At 47.6% G+C, this 18,903-nt stretch overlaps 1 protein-coding gene across 1 annotated transcript; it reads right to left on the bottom strand.

Moving 5' to 3' along the window:
* Positions 1–263: 263 nt before the first annotated feature.
* Positions 264–1,984, bottom strand: LOC307100524 (relaxin-3-like; the record flags this gene model as incomplete). Its single annotated transcript, XM_079772990.1, has 2 exons — positions 264–472; positions 1,795–1,984. 2 exons carry the CDS (start codon positions 1,982–1,984, stop codon positions 264–266), a joined length of 399 nt encoding a protein of 132 aa, XP_079629116.1.
* Positions 1,985–18,903: the final 16,919 nt, after the last annotated feature.

Below are 18,903 nucleotides of genomic sequence, written 5' to 3'. Positions count from 1 at the left end.
GGGAGGCGACTTGGGGCGTCTGGGGTAGAGGGCTGAGGGCTCGGCCTAACTCCCCTGAAACTGAGCGCCCCCTCCCCCCAAATCCTCCCCCCCCCCCCCCCCACCACCGCCGCCATAACAACACACATACGCTGCAGAGTCCTTTGCAACTTTTATTATTGTGGTTGGAGAAGGTTCTGATCTGTCCGCTGTGAATGTATGAGGGGCCAGACACAGGTACTCAGCATTGGCCCTGGTACCCGCAGCTGCCCAGTCCCCCCGGCCTAGTAGCAGAATATGGTGAGTTCCCGCTTGGTGCAACCCTTATTGCAGCACCTGTTAAGGAGGCTATCCCCACTTGGGTTTTCTCGGGTGCCCCGCAGAGATCCATAGAGAGCCTGGGGGGGCTTGGTCAGGACCAGCCAGTCGCTGGAGCCTACTGCCTCTTCCAGCTGGCTGTCTGCATAGGGGTCAGTGTCTGGGAAGGCGTCCCCTGCAAAAGATGAGAAGAGTTCATGCTTGGGGCCCAGCTTCTGTCACACTTAGAGTCCTGGCGCCTGGTTGGTCCAGCTGCTCTTCGGTCCTTGTGACATGGTCTCGAGGTTAAAGGTTTTGATGCCACTGAGGCCTAGGTTCCAACTTGGATGGGTCTAATATTCAACCTCACTGAGCTTGACTTTCCTGTCATTTCTTTTCCCTTACTCTTTGTGTATGGAGGACCTGGTGGTTAAGAACATGGTTTGGGAATCCGACTGATTAAGCCTCAAACCAACTTCTCAGAGTTATAATCCTGAGCAAGTGAATTTACTTCTTTGATTCTTAGTGTCCTTTTCTGCAAAGCGAGGAACATAATAACGCCTAAGAATTTAGGGTTTCATAGAGAGTGTATATAAAAAACAATTAGAACTGTGTCTGGCACCTGATAAGCACTCAGAATAGCACTGAGCATTTATGGAGGACTTACTGTGTGCCAGACATTGTCTTAAGGGCTTTTGTGGATAAACTGCTTTATCCCTCTCAATGACACCCCCATGAGGTGGGTGCTGTTATTATGACCTCATTTCCCAGAGAACACCACTGAGGCCGATTTGGTGGAGTAACTGCACAAGAACACACAGCTACTGAATTGTAGAGCGGCTGTTTGAGCCCAGACAGCAAGTCTTCTACGTCCACATTTCCATCATCATCATCATCATCATCATCATCATCATCATCACCACCAACATCTATTTTTCTGTCAGGCCCCTGCCCTTCAGGAACCAGGACCCATACTCCCCGACTGAGCCCAAACTGGGCCTCCTGTGTTCTTGGATGGTGTCCTTACCTGTTATGACTCAATTTTGCCACTGAACAAACTTGTGAGATGCAGGGACTGCCTTCCATTTGCAGATAAAGAGGATCAGAGAGGAAAAGCAACTTGCTGGGGGTGGGGGGTGGGGTCACCTACTAGGTGGCAAAATCTAGCTGTGGACACACCACACCCCTCACACTACATTCTCCAAAGGGTTGGAAGGTACTTCAGTGTCAGCTTCCGGATGGTGTCCCCCGGAGTCCTGTGAGCAGCGGCCTTGCTCAGCGCAAGGCTGGGCACAGAGCAGGTGCCCCAGAAATAGCATTCTGTCCTTGGGCCCTTAGCCAGTGGAGATGGCTTGCACCCCCATCCCAGCTTTGGCCAAGCGGTTCAGCTTTGAGGATGCAAGTTGTGAGCAGGGACTCACCTGCCCTGGCCCCTGGTCTCATCTTTGTCCCTGTGTCTTGGGCCCATCCCATGTCCCATGTCCCCCTTTCCTCCCTTCCACCACCTCCCCGCCTCACCCATTGCTTCCTGGGCCAGGCTGTCCGAGCGCCTCCAGTGGATTTTTCCGCAGTTGCGGATGATTGTCCGGGCCAAATCCAGGCCGCAAAGCTTCACTTCGTCGGATTCTTCCTGGGCTTCGGCTTCCAGCCACAGCCCCCCGGCCAGCGCCCACACGGCCAGCAGCAGCAGCAGTGGGTGCTTGGCCATGCTGGAAGGGAGGCCTGGGACGGGAGAGTGGGCACAGCGAGGCAGTTCCCCAGTGGTCAGTGCCTCTGCTGCTTCCTGGCCCCCCATTTATACATCCAGCCCCCCCACGCCTGTTGTGGAGGAACGAAGTGACCTCCTTTATCTCTTCCATCAGAGGCGAGGCGGGCATGGCCCACACACCCCGACCTTTCCTGTTTCCCGGACTGAGTAAGCGATAACCTTTTGCCAGGGATGGGGAGACGCAGTTCGGCTCATTGTCATCTTCGACAGAGAGAGGCAGGAAGGCCTCCTCCATTCAGCAGAGACCAGGACCCGGGACCCTCACCAGCCCAGGAGAGAGGGGGCAGCTGAGAGGGTTACCTTGAAACTCAGGCAGATAGGGCAGGGGTCCCTGGAAAACAAAGGCAGGTGGAACATAGGGAAGGGCAGACACGGAAGTTTGAGCAGCCTAATCACAGAAACCAACCAAGCCGAAATAAGAAAATGTTTCCAGACCCAAAGCGGGAGGCGTGGGAAAACAAGGGCGGGCCTGCAGCAACAAGGCACGGGAACACATAGAAACAGGGCAAGGTCAGGTCCCTTGCTGGGCAAGATCTATTGGGGGAATTAATCAGGTGACAACACAGGTAGATATCAAACCCGGATTACAAGGCTTTGGGGGGGGGGGGCAGTCCACTATTGAGCCCCCGTCCCCCATGCAGGGAGTCTGAATCTGCTTGTAACAAATATTCCACTTTTTGCTTAAATCTTCTGGTCCGGGGAGCTCATTCTTCTGTATTGTGAGACAAACCCTGGGGAAAACCCTCGGTGCACGGGTCCAGTTATCCCTTTGGGGGCTCGTCCAGGATCCAACCTCTCCACACCCAACGGTAAGCCTGCAGACCCTACCGCTGCCTTTGATCTTGCCTTTGTCATTTTGGAGGCATTGCCAGGTGCCCGCCAGCCCCTTAATCAGGCTGCCGTCTCCAGCGGGCATTTTTCTCTCTCACTTTCCAAATGCAGTTTCCAGCCTTTGGGCCATTTCAAAGTGGGCATGGGTCAGAACCGGTTGTCGGACCGGGTTAGAAAGCAACAGGCTTCCTTCCAGTTGCAGGACAAAGTCTGACCAAAGGACTAGATGAGTGCGTGGGTTCCTACCCAGGCTCCGAAGATCAAAGAGGCAAATTGCTCCCCCTGGATCGAGAATCTCGAATGTCCTTATGTGAGTAAGGACCTCGCAGAGGTGTCTTGGGGTGAACCCTAAGACGTGCAGGGGCCTCATAAGAACTCCAGAACACAACTGTAATTAAACTCTGATCCGTCCAGGGAGCACACATAAGAGCTGGTCACTCAGCACTCCGGGTCCTCACGGTTGTTTTATTTTTTCTTTTTAAATATATTTATTTATTGATTTCAGAGAGGAAGGGAGAAGGAGAGAGAGATAGAAACATCAACGATGAGAGAGAATCATCGACCGGCTGCCTCCTGCACACCCCCCACTGGGGATCGAGCCCGCAACCCAGGCATGTGCCCCTGGCTGGAATCGAACCCGGGACCCCTCAGTCCGCAGGCTGACGCTCTACCCACTGAGCCAAGCCGGGCAGGGCTCACGGTTGTTTTAGACGGCCTGGGAGAGAAACGGAGACACGTAAAAGGAGGAAAAAGACCAGAGGTTTAACAGCACACTTGGACCCACTACATACAGCCCAACTCTGGCCTCTTCTCTTGTTAGGATTTCTATTGCCGGAGATCCGCTCCAACTTTCCTGCCTTTTTCCTCCTCCTGCCCGAGATTGGGGGTAGAGGGATGCTAAATTCTTCGGATCCTGGCCCAGGCTGGTTGACCTGCCGTTCTTGGTGACCCCTGCCTCAGATGGACCCAGCCATGCGTGAGCGGAGGATTCCCTCATCCCCTCAATGCCTCCTTGCACCGGACACCCACAGACTTGATTTCTTAAAAAAAAATATTTTCATTGATTTCAGAGAGGAAGGGAGAGGGCAAGAAAGATAGAAACATCAATGATGAGAGAACCATCGATCGGCTGCCTCCTGCACACCCCCTACTGGGTACGGGGTATCGGCCTGCAACCCAGGCGTGTGCCCTTGACCTGAAACGAACCCACAACTCTTCAGTCTGCAGGCCGACGCTCTATCCACTGAGCCAAGCCGGCTAGGGCCAGACCTGATTTCTTCCAGCTCCTTGCAGTGGCCTTGTGGGGGTCAGAGGGGATTCGGGTCTTCAATAGAATGTTAGGGGAGCAAGGAGGGAATGCCCTTGCCTGAGGGTCACAGCTCACCCCTGGTGTGCACACCACGTCACGTGCTGGCGAGCACTTGAAGCTGGGAGGTAGATCGGGGCGTTTTCCATACGTTAGGGCAGTAGATCATGGGACAGAATGGAGGAGGATTGCCGGGTTCAGATTTTTCAACAGTGCTCGAAGCCCTTCAGCATTTTCCACAGTGCTCCCCTGTAGTTCCTAGGACCGTTGAAATGCAAATAGCTGGTAAAAAAAACTCTGGTCTGGCCATCTTTAAAAGTACAAGTTTCTGGGAAAAACTTAGCCAGGTGTGCAGATCCAGTTAACTCATTACAGCTTTGATAGCTAGATCACCTGCTTTTATCTTTGTTGCCAAGAGTCTGTACCAGGTAAAGTGGATTTGGAGCTGCTTTAATGTCTTTTGCTTTGTTAGGAATAAAATATGTTCATAAGGGTCAATCTAAGGAATGCTGGTTGTCAGATGCTTTCCTTGGTTATTGAGGATTGAGGCTTCTAAGAATTATTAATTGGAAATTATATGACTTTGGTAATAAAAAGGCATGGTGCATAGAGATGCATTTTGAAAACTAGTTATTTCTAAAAATTGTAAAAACATTTATACAAATTACAAAAGGTTTATAAGGAAAAATGTTAAAAAGGGAATTAAAAGAAAGCCAAATAGTGTGGGCAATTTGCAGCCAGCTTGTAACTAACCAACCATTATCCTCCCCAGCCAAGGACACAGAGCAAACGGTTTAAAAAAAGAAAAATCAAAAAACCTCCCTATAAAAAGGGAGGGGGAAGAGAAAAGGTAAAAAAGGGGGGCCATTTTACTCTCTAGGCAGTTTCAAGGCTTGGCAAGATAAAGTTGTCAGATGCTTCTCATGATTTCTGAAAAGACTACAACAATATAACAGAGAATCTTAAGAATTGATCTATAACAGAGAATCTTAAGAACCAGAATATACAACAGAGCAGTTTTAAGACCAACAGACAGGAGGGTGTATGATGCCTTGGATCCCCACCCAGCCTGCTCTTCGGATTGGTTGGGGGCCCGCCTATGCTTCATGAGCCAGATGTATAGGTTTACTTGCTTTGCTCTTTCAATAAAAACACATACTTTGATTGCTTTGATTGATTGGCTTTTCACAATACAGTCAAGGTCTCTCATATAAATTCATTTGTGTGAGAAGACAAAATTCAGGTTTTGTGACTTTTGTTAAAAGTGTTCCTAATTTGGGGGCTTTTGTTTTTAAGATCTAAGGAAACAAAACAATTTGGTAAATTATGTATTTTTCTCCCTACCTAATCCCTCCAGAATTTGGCAATTCTTAATGAGTGAGTCATGGCAATACATTTCTTTGCATGGGTTCAATGGGACCAGTTTCCAATGATTGTTTTATTGACCAAGACTTTTTCTGGAGTGTCATGCCTGAGAGAGACAAGCCTGGACTCTGGATGTCACCAGAAGACTTGAAGCCAATGTGAGCACCTTAGAGAACAGCCTGGTACCTTGCATGGTCACGTGGTTCATGGCAGTCTTCCCAGGTAAGGAATGAAGGTTGCTTTCCTGAGCGAGAGCAAGAAAGGAACCTCAAGACATCTGGGGAACCTCAAAGACTTGGGGAATTCACCCAAGTCTACAGGTATTGCAGGCAAGCCTGATGGCAACAGGGTGGCTCGGCTTCTTTGCCCTGAGGGGCTCATTAAAGCTCGGTCATGAGATTCTAGCAAAACAGATTTTAAAATAGCCTATACAGTCAATGACTGTTCTTTTTTATTTTTTAAAATATTTGTATTGATTTCAGAGAGGAAGGGGGAGAGAGAGAGAGATAGAAACACCAATGACGAGAGAGATTCATTGATTGGCTGCCTCCTGCACACCCCCTATTGGGGATTGAGCCCACAACCCAGGCATGTGCCCTTGACCAGAATTGAACCTGGGACTCTTCAGTCCCCAGGCTGATGCTCTATCCACTGAGCCAAACCAGCCAGGGCCAATTACTGTTCTTAGTGTAAACATGCAAACACTAAGGCCAAGTTAAAACTAGTCTTAATGCAATAAATGAGTTGGTCTTTAATAAGAGTAAGGGTGATTTTAGGAAGAAAAATTATATTTCAACAGACTCTATAATACACAATTCTGAGTTGATTCCAATGAATTGTTTTGCAGTTTTATCTTACACCTATGAATTGAACTGAATCCTAAGTTTGTCTAGTTTTCTTGGATGTTTATCTACAGCTCTCCAGACTAATACTTACTTTTCTCCCATCCTTGGCTTGGAATCGTTGAACACTAAAACACTTTTCCTTTCACTGGATCACTTGTCATACTTCTTGTTGTGCAGTTTGTCTCCACCAGGTTGCAAGCCCTACTTGCACACAGGGAATACCACCTCTAAATACCGTCGCCACCTCCTTCCGTGCCCAGGCCTCATTGCCCCTCTGACAGAGAACAAGGATTTCTTGGCTCTGAAGAAAAACGCCACCCCATTTAATGTGGGATTTGTTTAGTCCCTTTCCGGTCTGTTAAAAAGAAAATTCTGTCTTTTATATATAACTAGAGGCCTGGTGCATGGAAATTCATGCACACGAGGGGTCCCTAAGCCCATCCTGTGCCCTCTCACAGTCTGGGACCCTTGGGGGATGCCCACCTGCTGGCTTAGGGCTGCTCCCCAAGAACAGATGATCTAAAAGAAATAATCATATCCTTGGGTAAGGATTTTTTTAAAAAGGTAATGGTCACGTGAAAATTCACTGCTGGCGGGCTGAGGGGACTGGAGGACTCTGGAGGCAGGCCGTGCTGTGCGCCTGCCACCAGCCCCCTCCACCCCCTGCGCGGCTGAAGGGACTGGGCGCCGCCATCTTGTGGCTGTGGGCGCTGCCATCTTGTGAGGGTGTGATGGTCAATTAGCATATTCCCTCTTTCTTATATAGGATCTTTTGGTCAAATAATTTTGACAACCTTCCCAGGGTTTGAATTTTAGGAATTACACTTGTGGGAATCAGAGGCAGGCCTAGTCCTTACCAGAATTCTAGGAAAGCGCAGAAGGAAGTACCCATGCTCAGGAGGCATGGCATGCTTCTGATAGCTATACCTCCCCATATGCAGGAGGGCATGTAGACCCTGGAGTTGAGGACTTTTTACTTTGTGCAAAAAACAAACAGAAGAGAGGACTGGGAAAGGAGGGCCGAAAGAGACTAAAAGAAGCCCTCCAGCACTACTCGCAGTGCCCTGCATGTTCCCAGGTAGATCATATGCTAGACACCTGTATTATCAAGGAGCTTACTCACCAACGGATGTAAAGTCCTAGGCTGAACTAAAGCAGGGTTCCACCCTTTCCATAAAGTCCCTCATTACTGACAGGCTGGGGAGACCAGGATGAAGAAGATAGATCTTTTGATAGCGAGGGCACACACAGGCATAAGACTGGAGCTGTTGTACTTTTCCTGGAGCTCAGGGTGGTGGCCCCCCAGAGTTCTGGGTACTCGCCCAACTCTCCCAGCCCTCGGCCTAGAGTCACTTCCTTTTAAACTCCCCTAGGAAACTTGATGGGTACTTCAAAAACATGAGAACCACCGCGGACACTTTTAATCAGGGACACAGGTTAGTACAGGCTTCCCCAAATCTGGAGCAGGACGGGTTCCTGGTAGACCATGCTGTTCAGTGCGCACAGACCAGTAGGTCAGTTCTGTTAGGGGACGCACACTACCAGGTTTTCTCACCCGAGATCTCGCCTTTAAGTCCGACTAAGTCCGGCAGAACCTCTTTTGTGGTCACACCCAAAGAGGCACTCATAAGCGTTCAGGTTATGCGCACCCTCGATCTCGCGGGTAAGGGCGATTAAGTCTAGCAGATCCTCTTTTGTGATTGCACAAAGAGGCACTCACCTCACATCCCTTACCTAGGAGGAGGATGCCCCGAACAGAGAAGGGGAGGTCATAGAGGATGCTGGATATCCTTTTGTGTGTTTTCTGAGATGGGAAGGGCTTCATCCACACCCCGTGCAGATAGCCCTTTGGGCCGTATTCTTTTAAAAAAAATGTATTTTATTGATTTTAGAGAGGAAGGGAGAGGGAGAGAGAGATAGAAACATCAATGATGAGAGAGAATCATTGATTGGCTGCCTCCTGCATGCCCCCTACTGGGGATCAAGCCAGCAACCTGGGCATCTGCCCTTGACGGGAATCGAACCTGGGACCTTTCAGTCCGAAGGCTGACACTCTATCCACTGAGCCAAACCAGCCAGGGCCAATTACTGTTCTTAGTGTAAACATGCAAACACTAAGGCCAAGTTAAAACTAGTCTTAATGCAATAAATGAGTTGGTCTTTAATAAGAGTAAGGGTGATTTTAGGAAGAAAAATTATATTTCAACAGACTCTATAATACACAATTCTGAGTTGATTCCAATGAATTGTTTTGCAGTTTTATCTTACACCTATGAATTGAACTGAATCCTAAGTTTGTCTAGTTTTCTTGGATGTTTATCTACAGCTCTCCAGACTAATACTTACTTTTCTCCCATCCTTGGCTTGGAATCGTTGAACACTAAAACACTTTTCCTTTCACTGGATCACTTGTCATACTTCTTGTTGTGCAGTTTGTCTCCACCAGGTTGCAAGCCCTACTTGCACACAGGGAATACCACCTCTAAATACCGTCGCCACCTCCTTCCGTGCCCAGGCCTCATTGCCCCTCTGACAGAGAACAAGGATTTCTTGGCTCTGAAGAAAAACGCCACCCCCTTTAATGTGGGATTTGTTTAGTCCCTTTCCGGTCTGTTAAAAAGAAAATTATGTCTTTTATATATAACTAGAGGCCTGGTGCATGGAAATTCATGCACACGAGGGGTCCCTAAGCCCATCCTGCGCCCTCTCACAGTCTGGGACCCTTGGGGGATGCCCACCTGCTGGCTTAGGGCTGCTCCCCAAGAACAGATGATCTAAAAGAAATAATCATATCCTTGGGTAAGGATTTTTTTTAAAAGGTAATGGTCACGTGAAAATTCACTGCCGGCGGGCTGAGGGGACTGGAGGACTCTGGCGGCAGGCCGTGCTGTGCGCCTGCCACCAGCCCCCTCCACCCCCCATGGGGCTGAAGGGACTGGGCGCCGCCATCTTGTGGCTGTGGGTGCTGCCATCTTGTGAGGGTGTGATGGTCAATTAGCATATTCCCTCTTTCTTATATAGGATCTTTTGGTCAAATAATTTTGACAACCTTCCCAGGGTTTGAATTTTAGGAATTACACTTGTGGGAATCAGAGGCAGGCCTAGTCCTTACCAGAATTCTAGGAAAGCGCAGAAGGAAGTACCCATGCTCAGGAGGCATGGCATGCTTCTGATAGCTACACCTCCCCATATGCAGGAGGGCATGTAGACCCTGGAGTTGAGGACTTTTTATTTTGTGCAAAAAACAAACAGAAGAGAGGACTGGGAAAGGAGGGCCGAAAGAGACTAAAAGAAGCCCTCCAGCACTACTCGCAGTGCCCTGCATGTTCCCAGGTAGATCATATGCTAGACACCTGTATTATCAAGGAGCTTACTCACCAACGGATGTAAAGTCCTAGGCTGAACTAAAGCAGGGTTCCACCCTTTCCATAAAGTCCCTCATTACTGACAGGCTGGGGAGACCAGGATGAAGAAGATAGATCTTTTGATAGTGAGGGCACACACAGGCATAAGACTGGAGCTGTTGTACTTTTCCTGGAGCTCAGGGTGGTGGCCCCCCAGAGTTCTGGGTACTCGCCCAACTCTCCCAGCCCTCGGCCTAGAGTCACTTCCTTTTAAACTCCCCTAGGAAACTTGATGGGTACTTCAAAAACATGAGAACCACCGCCGGCACTTTTAATCAGGGACACAGGTTAGTACAGGCTTCCCCAAATCTGGAGCAGGACGGGTTCCTGGTAGACCATGCTGTTCAGTGCGCACAGACCAATAGGTCAGTTCTGTTAGGGGACGCACACTACCAGGTTTTCTCACCCGAGATCTCGCCTTTAAGTCCGACTAAGTCCGGCAGAACCTCTTTTGTGGTCACACCCAAAGAGGCACTCATAAGCGTTCAGGTTATGCGCACCCTCGATCTCGCGGGTAAGGGCGATTAAGTCTAGCAGATCCTCTTTTGTGATTGCACAAAGAGGCACTCACCTCACATCCCTTACCTAGGAGGAGGATGCCCCGAACAGAGAAGGGGAGGTCATAGAGGATGCTGGATATTCTTTTGTGTGTTTTCTGAGATGGGAAGGGCTTCATCCACACCCCGTGCAGATAGCCCTTTGGGCCGTATTCTTTTTAAAAAAATATATTTTATTGATTTTAGAGAGGAAGGGAGAGGGAGAGAGAGATAGAAACATCAATGATGAGAGAGAATCATTGATTGGCTGCCTCCTGCATGCCCCCTACTGGGGATCAAGCCAGCAACCTGGGCATCTGCCCTTGACGGGAATCGAACCTGGGACCTTTCAGTCCGAAGGCTGACACTCTATCCATTGAGCCAAACCAGCTAGGGCTGGGCCGTATTCTTAAACATTGGGATGCATTCCATCCTCAAACCCTTAAGAAAAAACGCCTGATTTTCTTTTGTACCCAGGCCTGGCCTCCATATCAATAGGCAGATAGAGAGACTTGGCCCCCAGAGGAAAGTATTAACTACAATACCATCTTGCAATGAAATCTTTTCTATGTGAGCGAAGGGAAGTAGTTTAAGCTCTCATATATCCAGGCTTTCTTTACTTTAAGAAACAATAAAAAATTATGTCAGAAATGCAAAATTGAACCCTAGGTCTTGACAGCCTTGACCCAAAACAATACCAGGGAGTCAAAAAACCCTAAGAAGGTGATGGGGCCTAGTGGCCCACAGAATACACCTGAGGCATCTTGTCCTGCTTATAATGCAAGGCCCCTGGAAGGACAAGTTACACCAAGACCCAAGGGGACTCAGCCACCCAGGCCCCACCTACCATCTGCCCTCTCCAGGCAATGGCAGGGGGATAGTTTTGACCCACCCGGGTCCAGGTATCATTTCCATACCGGACTTAAAACAAATTAAAGAAATAATCCCATCCCGAAAAAGCTGGTTGGCCCCTCTTCTCAGCTCTTTGTTTAGCTATTTCTATTGCTTATCTTTGGCCGTTGCTTATCAAACCTCCTGATAAAACATTTTGTTTCTTCTGACATAGAGGCTATAAAACTCCAAATGCAGCCCCAGATGGAGATGACTGCCTTTGACTGTGAACCCCTAGACCGGCCTCCTCCAATAGGACCTGACAACCGCTCCCCCACAAAGCCCACTGTCAGCAGGAAGTAGCCAGAGCGGTCATCGCTCCTGCTCCCAACAGCAATTGGGGTCTCCATTATCGGAGGGAGGACAGAGGGCATTAACTTGAAATGCAGGCAGAGAGGGCAGGGGTCCCGTGGGAAACAAAGGCAGGTGGGACATAGGCAGGGGCAGACACGGCAGTGTGAGCCAGCCTGACCACAGGAGCCAGCCAAGCAGAAATCATAAAATGTTTCTGGACCCAAAGCGGGAGGCATGGGGAACCAAGGGAGGGCCTGCAGCAACCAGGTGTACTGATGCCCAGAAACAGAGGAAGTTCAGCATAGGGACAGAGACAGAACACAGAGCAATAGGGAACGTACAGGTCTGTTGCTGGGCAAAAATAACTGAGGGACTTAGTCAGGTGACAACACAGATATAGAACCAGCTTTATAGCAAATATGCACTGAGTGGCCAGATTATTATGATCTCTGAACGCATAATAATCTGGCCACTCAGTGTATATCCTATATAATAAAAGGCTAATATGCAAATTGTCCCCTCGATCAGGAGTTCGACCAGCAGGCAGGCCGGCCAATCACTCATGTCCCCTCCCCCTGGCCAGGCTGGCCGGACCCCACCCATACACGAATTCATGTATATACACACACACACACACACACACACACACACACACTGAGTGGCCAGATTATTATGTGTTCAGAGATCATAATAATCTGGCCACTCAGTGTATACCCCTGGACGACAAGGCTTTAAAGGGCAGCCCATTATTGGCCCCTCCCCTCCCCGTGCGGAGAGTCTGAATCTGCTTGTAATAAATTTTCCACACTTTTGCTTAAATCTTCTGGTCCGTGGAGCTCATTCTTCCGCATCGCGAGACAGGACCCTGGGAAAAACCCTCGGCTCACTGTTCTGGTTATCACAGCCACTCTGCTCCCCTCACAGGGCTGGGGCCCTGGACCTCCTCTATAATAACAACAACGACAGTGAGCCCTTACACAGCACGGGCTTGGGACTGAGCACTGCTCTAAAGATTTTGTATTTGTGTCATCTGTTTAATTCTCCTGATGACCTAGGATAATGGTTCTCAAATATGAGCAAGCCTCAGAACCTCCTGAGGGGCTTGTTAAGACCCAGATCGCTGGGCCCACATGCAGAGCGTCTGAGAATCTGCACGTGCAACAAACGTCCCGGCCACGCCAATGCGGCTGGCCCAGAAACCACTGTGAGAGCCACTGGACTATAATCAGGACTAAGATCATCCCCACAGTGCAGATGAGGAAACCGAGGCACAGAGTGGTGACATAAGATGCCCCAAATCATCTAGTAAGTGGGGGTGGGGTGGAAATTGAAACAGAGCCATCTGGCTCTAGAATCCATGGTCTCCAAGGCAGAGTTCTGGAGATGGATGGTGGTGATGGTTGCACAATAACGTGAATAATGTTAATGACACTGAACTGAGCACAGAAAAATGGTTGAGATGCTAAAATTGATATTATGTATATTGTATATTGATACTATGTATATTTTTCATAATTAAAAACAGTGAAAAATAGTAATTAAAATGCTTCATTAATACCAGATACGTAGAGGAGCTGTGATGTGCTGGAAAATGTTTAACAATGGGCTCTCCAGAAAAAAAATTATTTGTAGCAGTTGTCGGTTTCTGGCCAATTTCAAGCTACCAATGTGATGTCACTGTGATGCCCCCAAATTCCTGGAAAGTTGAAATCCGTCCTCACAAATCAGTAGAGCTGGCTCCAGGATACCGCTGAAAGACAAAACTCATACATGTGCCATTTAAATAATGTCAGCCTCACAGATGGCCACCTCCTCATCCCACATCCTCCTTGATCACAAGCCCTTGCTTCCCCCAGAGGTAACCGCCACCCTGACTTTAGCTCTCATCATTTCTTTGTTTTTCATACAGCTTTAACACCAGCAGGTGCCTCTCCAAAAGATAGCCGAGTCTGTCTCTCTCTTTTCCTTTTTTTTCTTTTTGCACTCGAACAAATGTAACCTCTTATTGCACATCCAGAAAAGTGCACACATTATAAGTGGACACTTGGAAGAATTTTCACAAATGGAGCACATTTCTGTAAGCACCACTCAAGTCCAGAAACAAAACACTCTCAGCCTCCACCCAGCACAGGGCAATGGGAGGAAGAGAATGGAGGAATTGGTGGACCTATGTTAAAACTGTGATAAAAACACCAAAAATAGCCGGGCTGGCGTGGCTCAGTGGTTGAGCATCGACCTATGAACTGGGAGGTCACAGTTCAATTGCCGGTCAGGGCACATGCCCAGGTGGCAGGCTTGACCTCCAGGGTGGGGCGTGCAGGAGGCAGCCAATCAATGATTCTCTCTCATCATTGATGTTTCTATCTCTCTCTCTCTTCCTCTCCGAAATCAATAGAAAAAAAATATGAAAAATTGATAAATACTTTGGTTGAGGTACTTTGAGGCCCTGCTAAGGTCCTGTTTCCCATTTAAGTTCACCCATTGCTTTTTCTGTTCATTGGTGGATGGTGTGTGTGGAAATTATTACTGTGATGTTTGTTTCCTAGTAATTTTCCTTTATCTCATTCCTTCTGCATTTACTATTATTTATTATTTTGAATTCTTCTGTAAGGAAGAGCTGTTCTGTCTCCATTGATTTGTTTATTCAATCTTTATAGTCATATGGATCCGTGAACAGTTATTTTAGTCTTTGAGTTATAATCTATATTATTGTTACTTATTTTGTTGCCCAAATTGTTCCAGCTTTGGCCACTGGGAGCTCTTTCAGTTGGCCCTGCTGTAAGCATTTTATTTCAGGCACTATTCTTTGGACATGACTCCAGTTGTTTGTTTGTTTTGTTTCTTGCTTTCTGAACCACGAAAGTGTCCAGGCTCATCTTGTGTTTTCCCCATCCCAGTTCTAGAACCAGCCAAGGAGCCTGGGTTCCCTTTACTGCAGAAGGGCATTGGGAAACTAAGGTCTGGGTGCTGGGTGTGCTCATTGGTGCTGGGGATGGGGGTGTTGCTTCTAAGCCCTCTCAGCTGGTAGCATTATTATTATTATTATTTTTTACTCCTCACCCAAGGATATGTTTACAGTATTAATTTTAGAGAGAGGAAGGAAGAGAGAAACATGGATATGAGAAACATCGATTGGTTGCCTCCTGTATGTGACCCAACTGGGAATCAAACCCACAAACTTTTGGTGCATGGGACAATGCTCCAACCAACCAAGCCACACAACCAGGGCACTTATTTTTTTACATATTGAGGTAAAATTCATATAAAATAAAATGAACCATTTTAAACATTACATGTGCATTGCTGGTGCACACATTCAGAGCAGAAGTATTCAAAACAGCCAAAAAGCAGAAACAACCCAAATGTCCATCACCTGATGAAACAAAATGTGGTCCATCCTGTTAGGGGTCTTGGGCCGGTGATGCGGGCTGTGAAAGAACTCACAAATGAGAGAGGAGATAGATAGATAGATAGATAGATAGATAGATAGACAGATAGACGAGATAAATACAAAGAGAGAGAGAGAGAGAGAGAGACTTTATTTTACTTTCCCTGAAGGGAAAGGGCCAGTGCGTTGCTAATCAATACAAAATGCAAAAAACAAAATCTTCTCCAGCCTTTAAAGCCTTCCTTCTCTTGCTAGGTGACAAGGAAGGGAAGGGTATTTTTAGGCTGGAGTTGAGCAGTCATCAGCGGAGCTGTCATTGAAAACTGTGTTAGTTCTTCAGGAGACAATCCAAGCAGATGTCCTAGGGAGGTGCCTTATCAGTATTTTTCCAAAGCCTGTAAAACATCCTTAGATAAAAAGTTATGAAAAGTTCGAAAGAGGCTTGTTTGAAGAGGAGCAGGGAAGGGAACTTTCTACTAATTATGCCTGGGTTGTAAACCAGCAGGGAGGAGGTATATGTAAGAATGTAGCCTTGACAGTAACTTATTGTGTCTTGCAGTTTGAGCAGAGGGGCTGTTTCAACCAGAGGAGCTAACCATCTTGGGGTTTAATTACCAGGTGCTTCGCATAAATTGTGGAGCCGTGGTCGGCAAACTGGGGCTCATGAACCACATGCAGCTCTTTGGGCCCTTGCGCGTGGCTCTTCCACAAAATACCATGGCCTGGGCGAGTCTATTTTGAAGAAGTGGTGTTAGAAGAAGTTTAAGTTTAAAAAATTTGGCTCTCAAAAGAAATTTTAATCGTTGTGCTGTTGATATTTGGCTCTGTTGACTAATGAGTTTGCCGACCACTGGGCTAGAGCAAAGAAAAAGAAAGGCCTTTTTTTCTTTTTCTTTTTTCCATTCAAACACATCCATACAATGGACTATTACTCAGCCATAAAAAGGAATGAAGTTCTGATACATGCTACTGGATGCATCTCAAAAAACATGATGCTGAGAGAGAGAGAGGCCAGACACAAAATGTCACATATTGTATGACTGCATTGATATGAAATGTCCAGAATAGGCAAAACCAGCCACAGAAAGACCAGTGGTTGTCAAGGGTAGGGTAGAGGGAGGAATGGGGAGGAATTGCCACTGAGTATCCTTTTGATGAAAATGTTTTGGTTTTTTTTGTTTTTTGTTTTTTTTTTGTTTTGTTTTGTTTTGTTTTTTAAAGGCTAAGAGGTTTTTTTTAAAATATATTTTATTGATTTTTTACAGAGAGGAAGGGAGAGGGAGAGAGAGTTAGAAACATTGATGAGAGAGAAACATCAATCAGCTGCCTCCTGCACACCCCCTACCAGGGATGTGCCCGCAACCAAGGTACATGCTCTTGACCGGAATCGAACCTGGGACCCTTGAGTCCGCAGGCCAATGCTCTATCCACTGAGCCAAACCGGTCAGGGCTTGATGAAAATGTTTTGGAACTAGACAGAGCTGATAGTTGTATAGCATTGTGAATTGTGAATTTTAACATGGTTAACTTTAGTTATATCATTTTCACCTCAATATTTAAAAACCAACAATGATGATGGGCAAAGTTGGGTTTGAATCCCATCTCTATTTCCTGCTATGTGACCTTGGGCAACTCAAACTCTTGTGCCTTGGTTTGCCTCACTTATAAAACAGGGAGGATTCAAATTCGTAAAACCGTCTGTGGCATGCAGTAAGTGCTGTTTAAATGTTATTTGTACTTGACACATTCCCTCTGGGTTTGAACTTTATTCCTTTGTCCTTTTCTTCATGACAAACTCCTGGCCTTGGTTGCCCCCTGTGGATGTCTCTGGCCAAGGGCATCGCTTCAGAAGGCAGGAGTCATATCTGATTGTACTGTTTCGAAAGGTCTGATGAATAATACACTCTGCCCTCTGCCTCTTCTCCCAGCAACTCTCCAGGCATGCACCCTTCTTTCCTTTCCTCCACATCCCCAATGCCTGGCCCAGGGGCTGGCGAAGAACAAGCATGCCAGGAAATTTTGCTGCCTGACTGTCCGACTTTGGCCCAGAACCAGGAACTTCTTTTGTGCCTCACACAGAATCAGTTTTGAGCCCAACACAGCTGGGTTTGAATCCTGATTCCTGTGTGACCTTGAGCAAGATGCTGCACCTAGCCTGGCCAGTCTGGCTCAGTGGTTGAGCATTGACCTATGGACTGGGAGGTCATGGTTCAATTCCCAGTCAGGGCACATGCCCTTGTTGTAGGGCGTGCAGGAGGCAGCCGATCAATGTTTCTCTCTCATCATTGATGTTTCCATCTCTCTCTCCCTCTCCCTTCCTCTCTGACATCAATAAAAATATATTTTTTAAAAAGATGCTGCACCTCTCTGAGGTCATTGGATAGGTGGAGATAATAAGCACATCTACTTCATGGGGTGGTGTTGGGGACTTTGGTGAGATTATGTAAAGTGCTTAGCACCCTGGCTAACACACAGTAAGCGCAGTTGGTTGGATGGTGACCTGCAGGAGGATAGGTCCATGTCCTAACCCCCCAGGACCTATGAATGTGGTTTTATTTGAACAAAGAGTAAGGAGGAGGCCCATGTGGCTGGAGTGGAGTGACTCAGAGGGTGGGGCGGTGAGGACAGGAAGGTGACAAGGTGATTGTGCAGGTCTTGGTAGGCCACAAGGACTGGTTTATATCCTGAGTGAGGTAGGAGCCCTAAAAGGCTGTGAGCAGAGGAGGAAGATGTCCTGATTCCAATGTTCACAAGTGTCCTCTGGAGCAGCGGTCGCCAACCAGTGGTCCGTGGACCACTGGTCGTCTGTGAGGTCCGAAAGGTTGGTGACCGCTGCTCTGGAGGCTATGGCAGAGAAGAGACTGTAGGGTTGAGAGTGAATCCAGAGCTCAGGAAGGAGGTGACCGCACCGTCTAAGCCAGCAATGACGGGAGCTGAGGCTGGGTGGGTGCTGAGGGAGTGGGGAAAGCCAGATTCTGAATAACATTGAAGGTGGGGTGGGCAAGGCTTGCTCATGGATCAGATGTGGGTGAGAAAGAGGAGCTGAGGAAGTTCCCAAGCATTGGATTTCAAAGGCTCAAAACAAGGCCTGCATAAGGAACAACAAAAACACAAGTGCTGGGGAAGATGTGGAGAAACTGGGGTCCTCCTACTTCACTGGTGGGAACATAAAAGGTTGCAGCTGCCCTGGCCAGTGTTCCCAGTGGTTAGAGCATTGGCCCAAACACTAAAGGGTCTCGGGTTTGATTCCCAGTCAAGGGCACGTGCCTGGGTTGTGGGCTCAATCCCCAGTAGGGGGCGTGCAGGAGGCAGCCAATCAATGATTCTCACTCATCATTGATGTTTCCATCTCTCTCTTCCTCTCCCTTCCTCTCTGAAACCAATAAAAATATATTTTAAAAAATAGTTGAGCCCTAACCAGTTTGGTTCAGTGGATAGAGCATCGGCCTGAGGACTGAAGAGTCCCAGGTTTGATTCTGGTCAAGGGTATGTGCCTTGGTTGTGGGAGGCAGCTGATTGATATTTCTCTCTCATCAATGTTTCTAACTCTCTATCCCTCTCCCTTCCTCTCTATAAAAAAATCAATAAAATCTATTTAAAAAAATAGTTGAGATGCCCAGTCAGCGTGGCTCAGTGATTGAGCATTGACCTATGAACTAGGAGATCAGGGTTTGATTCCCAGTCAGGGCACATGCCCAGGTTGCAGAATTGCGGCCTTGATCCCCAGTAGGGGGCCTTCAGGAGGCAGCCAGTAGGTGATTCTCTCACCACATTGATGTTTCTATCTCTCCCGCTCCCTTCCTCTTTGAAATCAATTAAATATATATATATTTGAAAAAATGGTAAGTTTTATATGTGTAGTTTACATCCATTAAAAAACACTCATAGTGGCCTTGTGAGTCTCAGCTGGCTCATCCCATGCACCTAAAGGTTGCTGGTTGGATTCCTGGTGAGGGCACATACCCAGGTTTCAGGCTTGATCCCCAGTTGGGAGAGAGG

Source organism: Cnephaeus nilssonii, assembly GCF_951640355.1.
Source record: "Cnephaeus nilssonii genome assembly, chromosome: 5".
Lineage (NCBI taxonomy): Eukaryota > Metazoa > Chordata > Mammalia > Chiroptera > Vespertilionidae > Cnephaeus > Cnephaeus nilssonii.
This window is presented reverse-complemented; position numbering and strand designations above follow the sequence as displayed.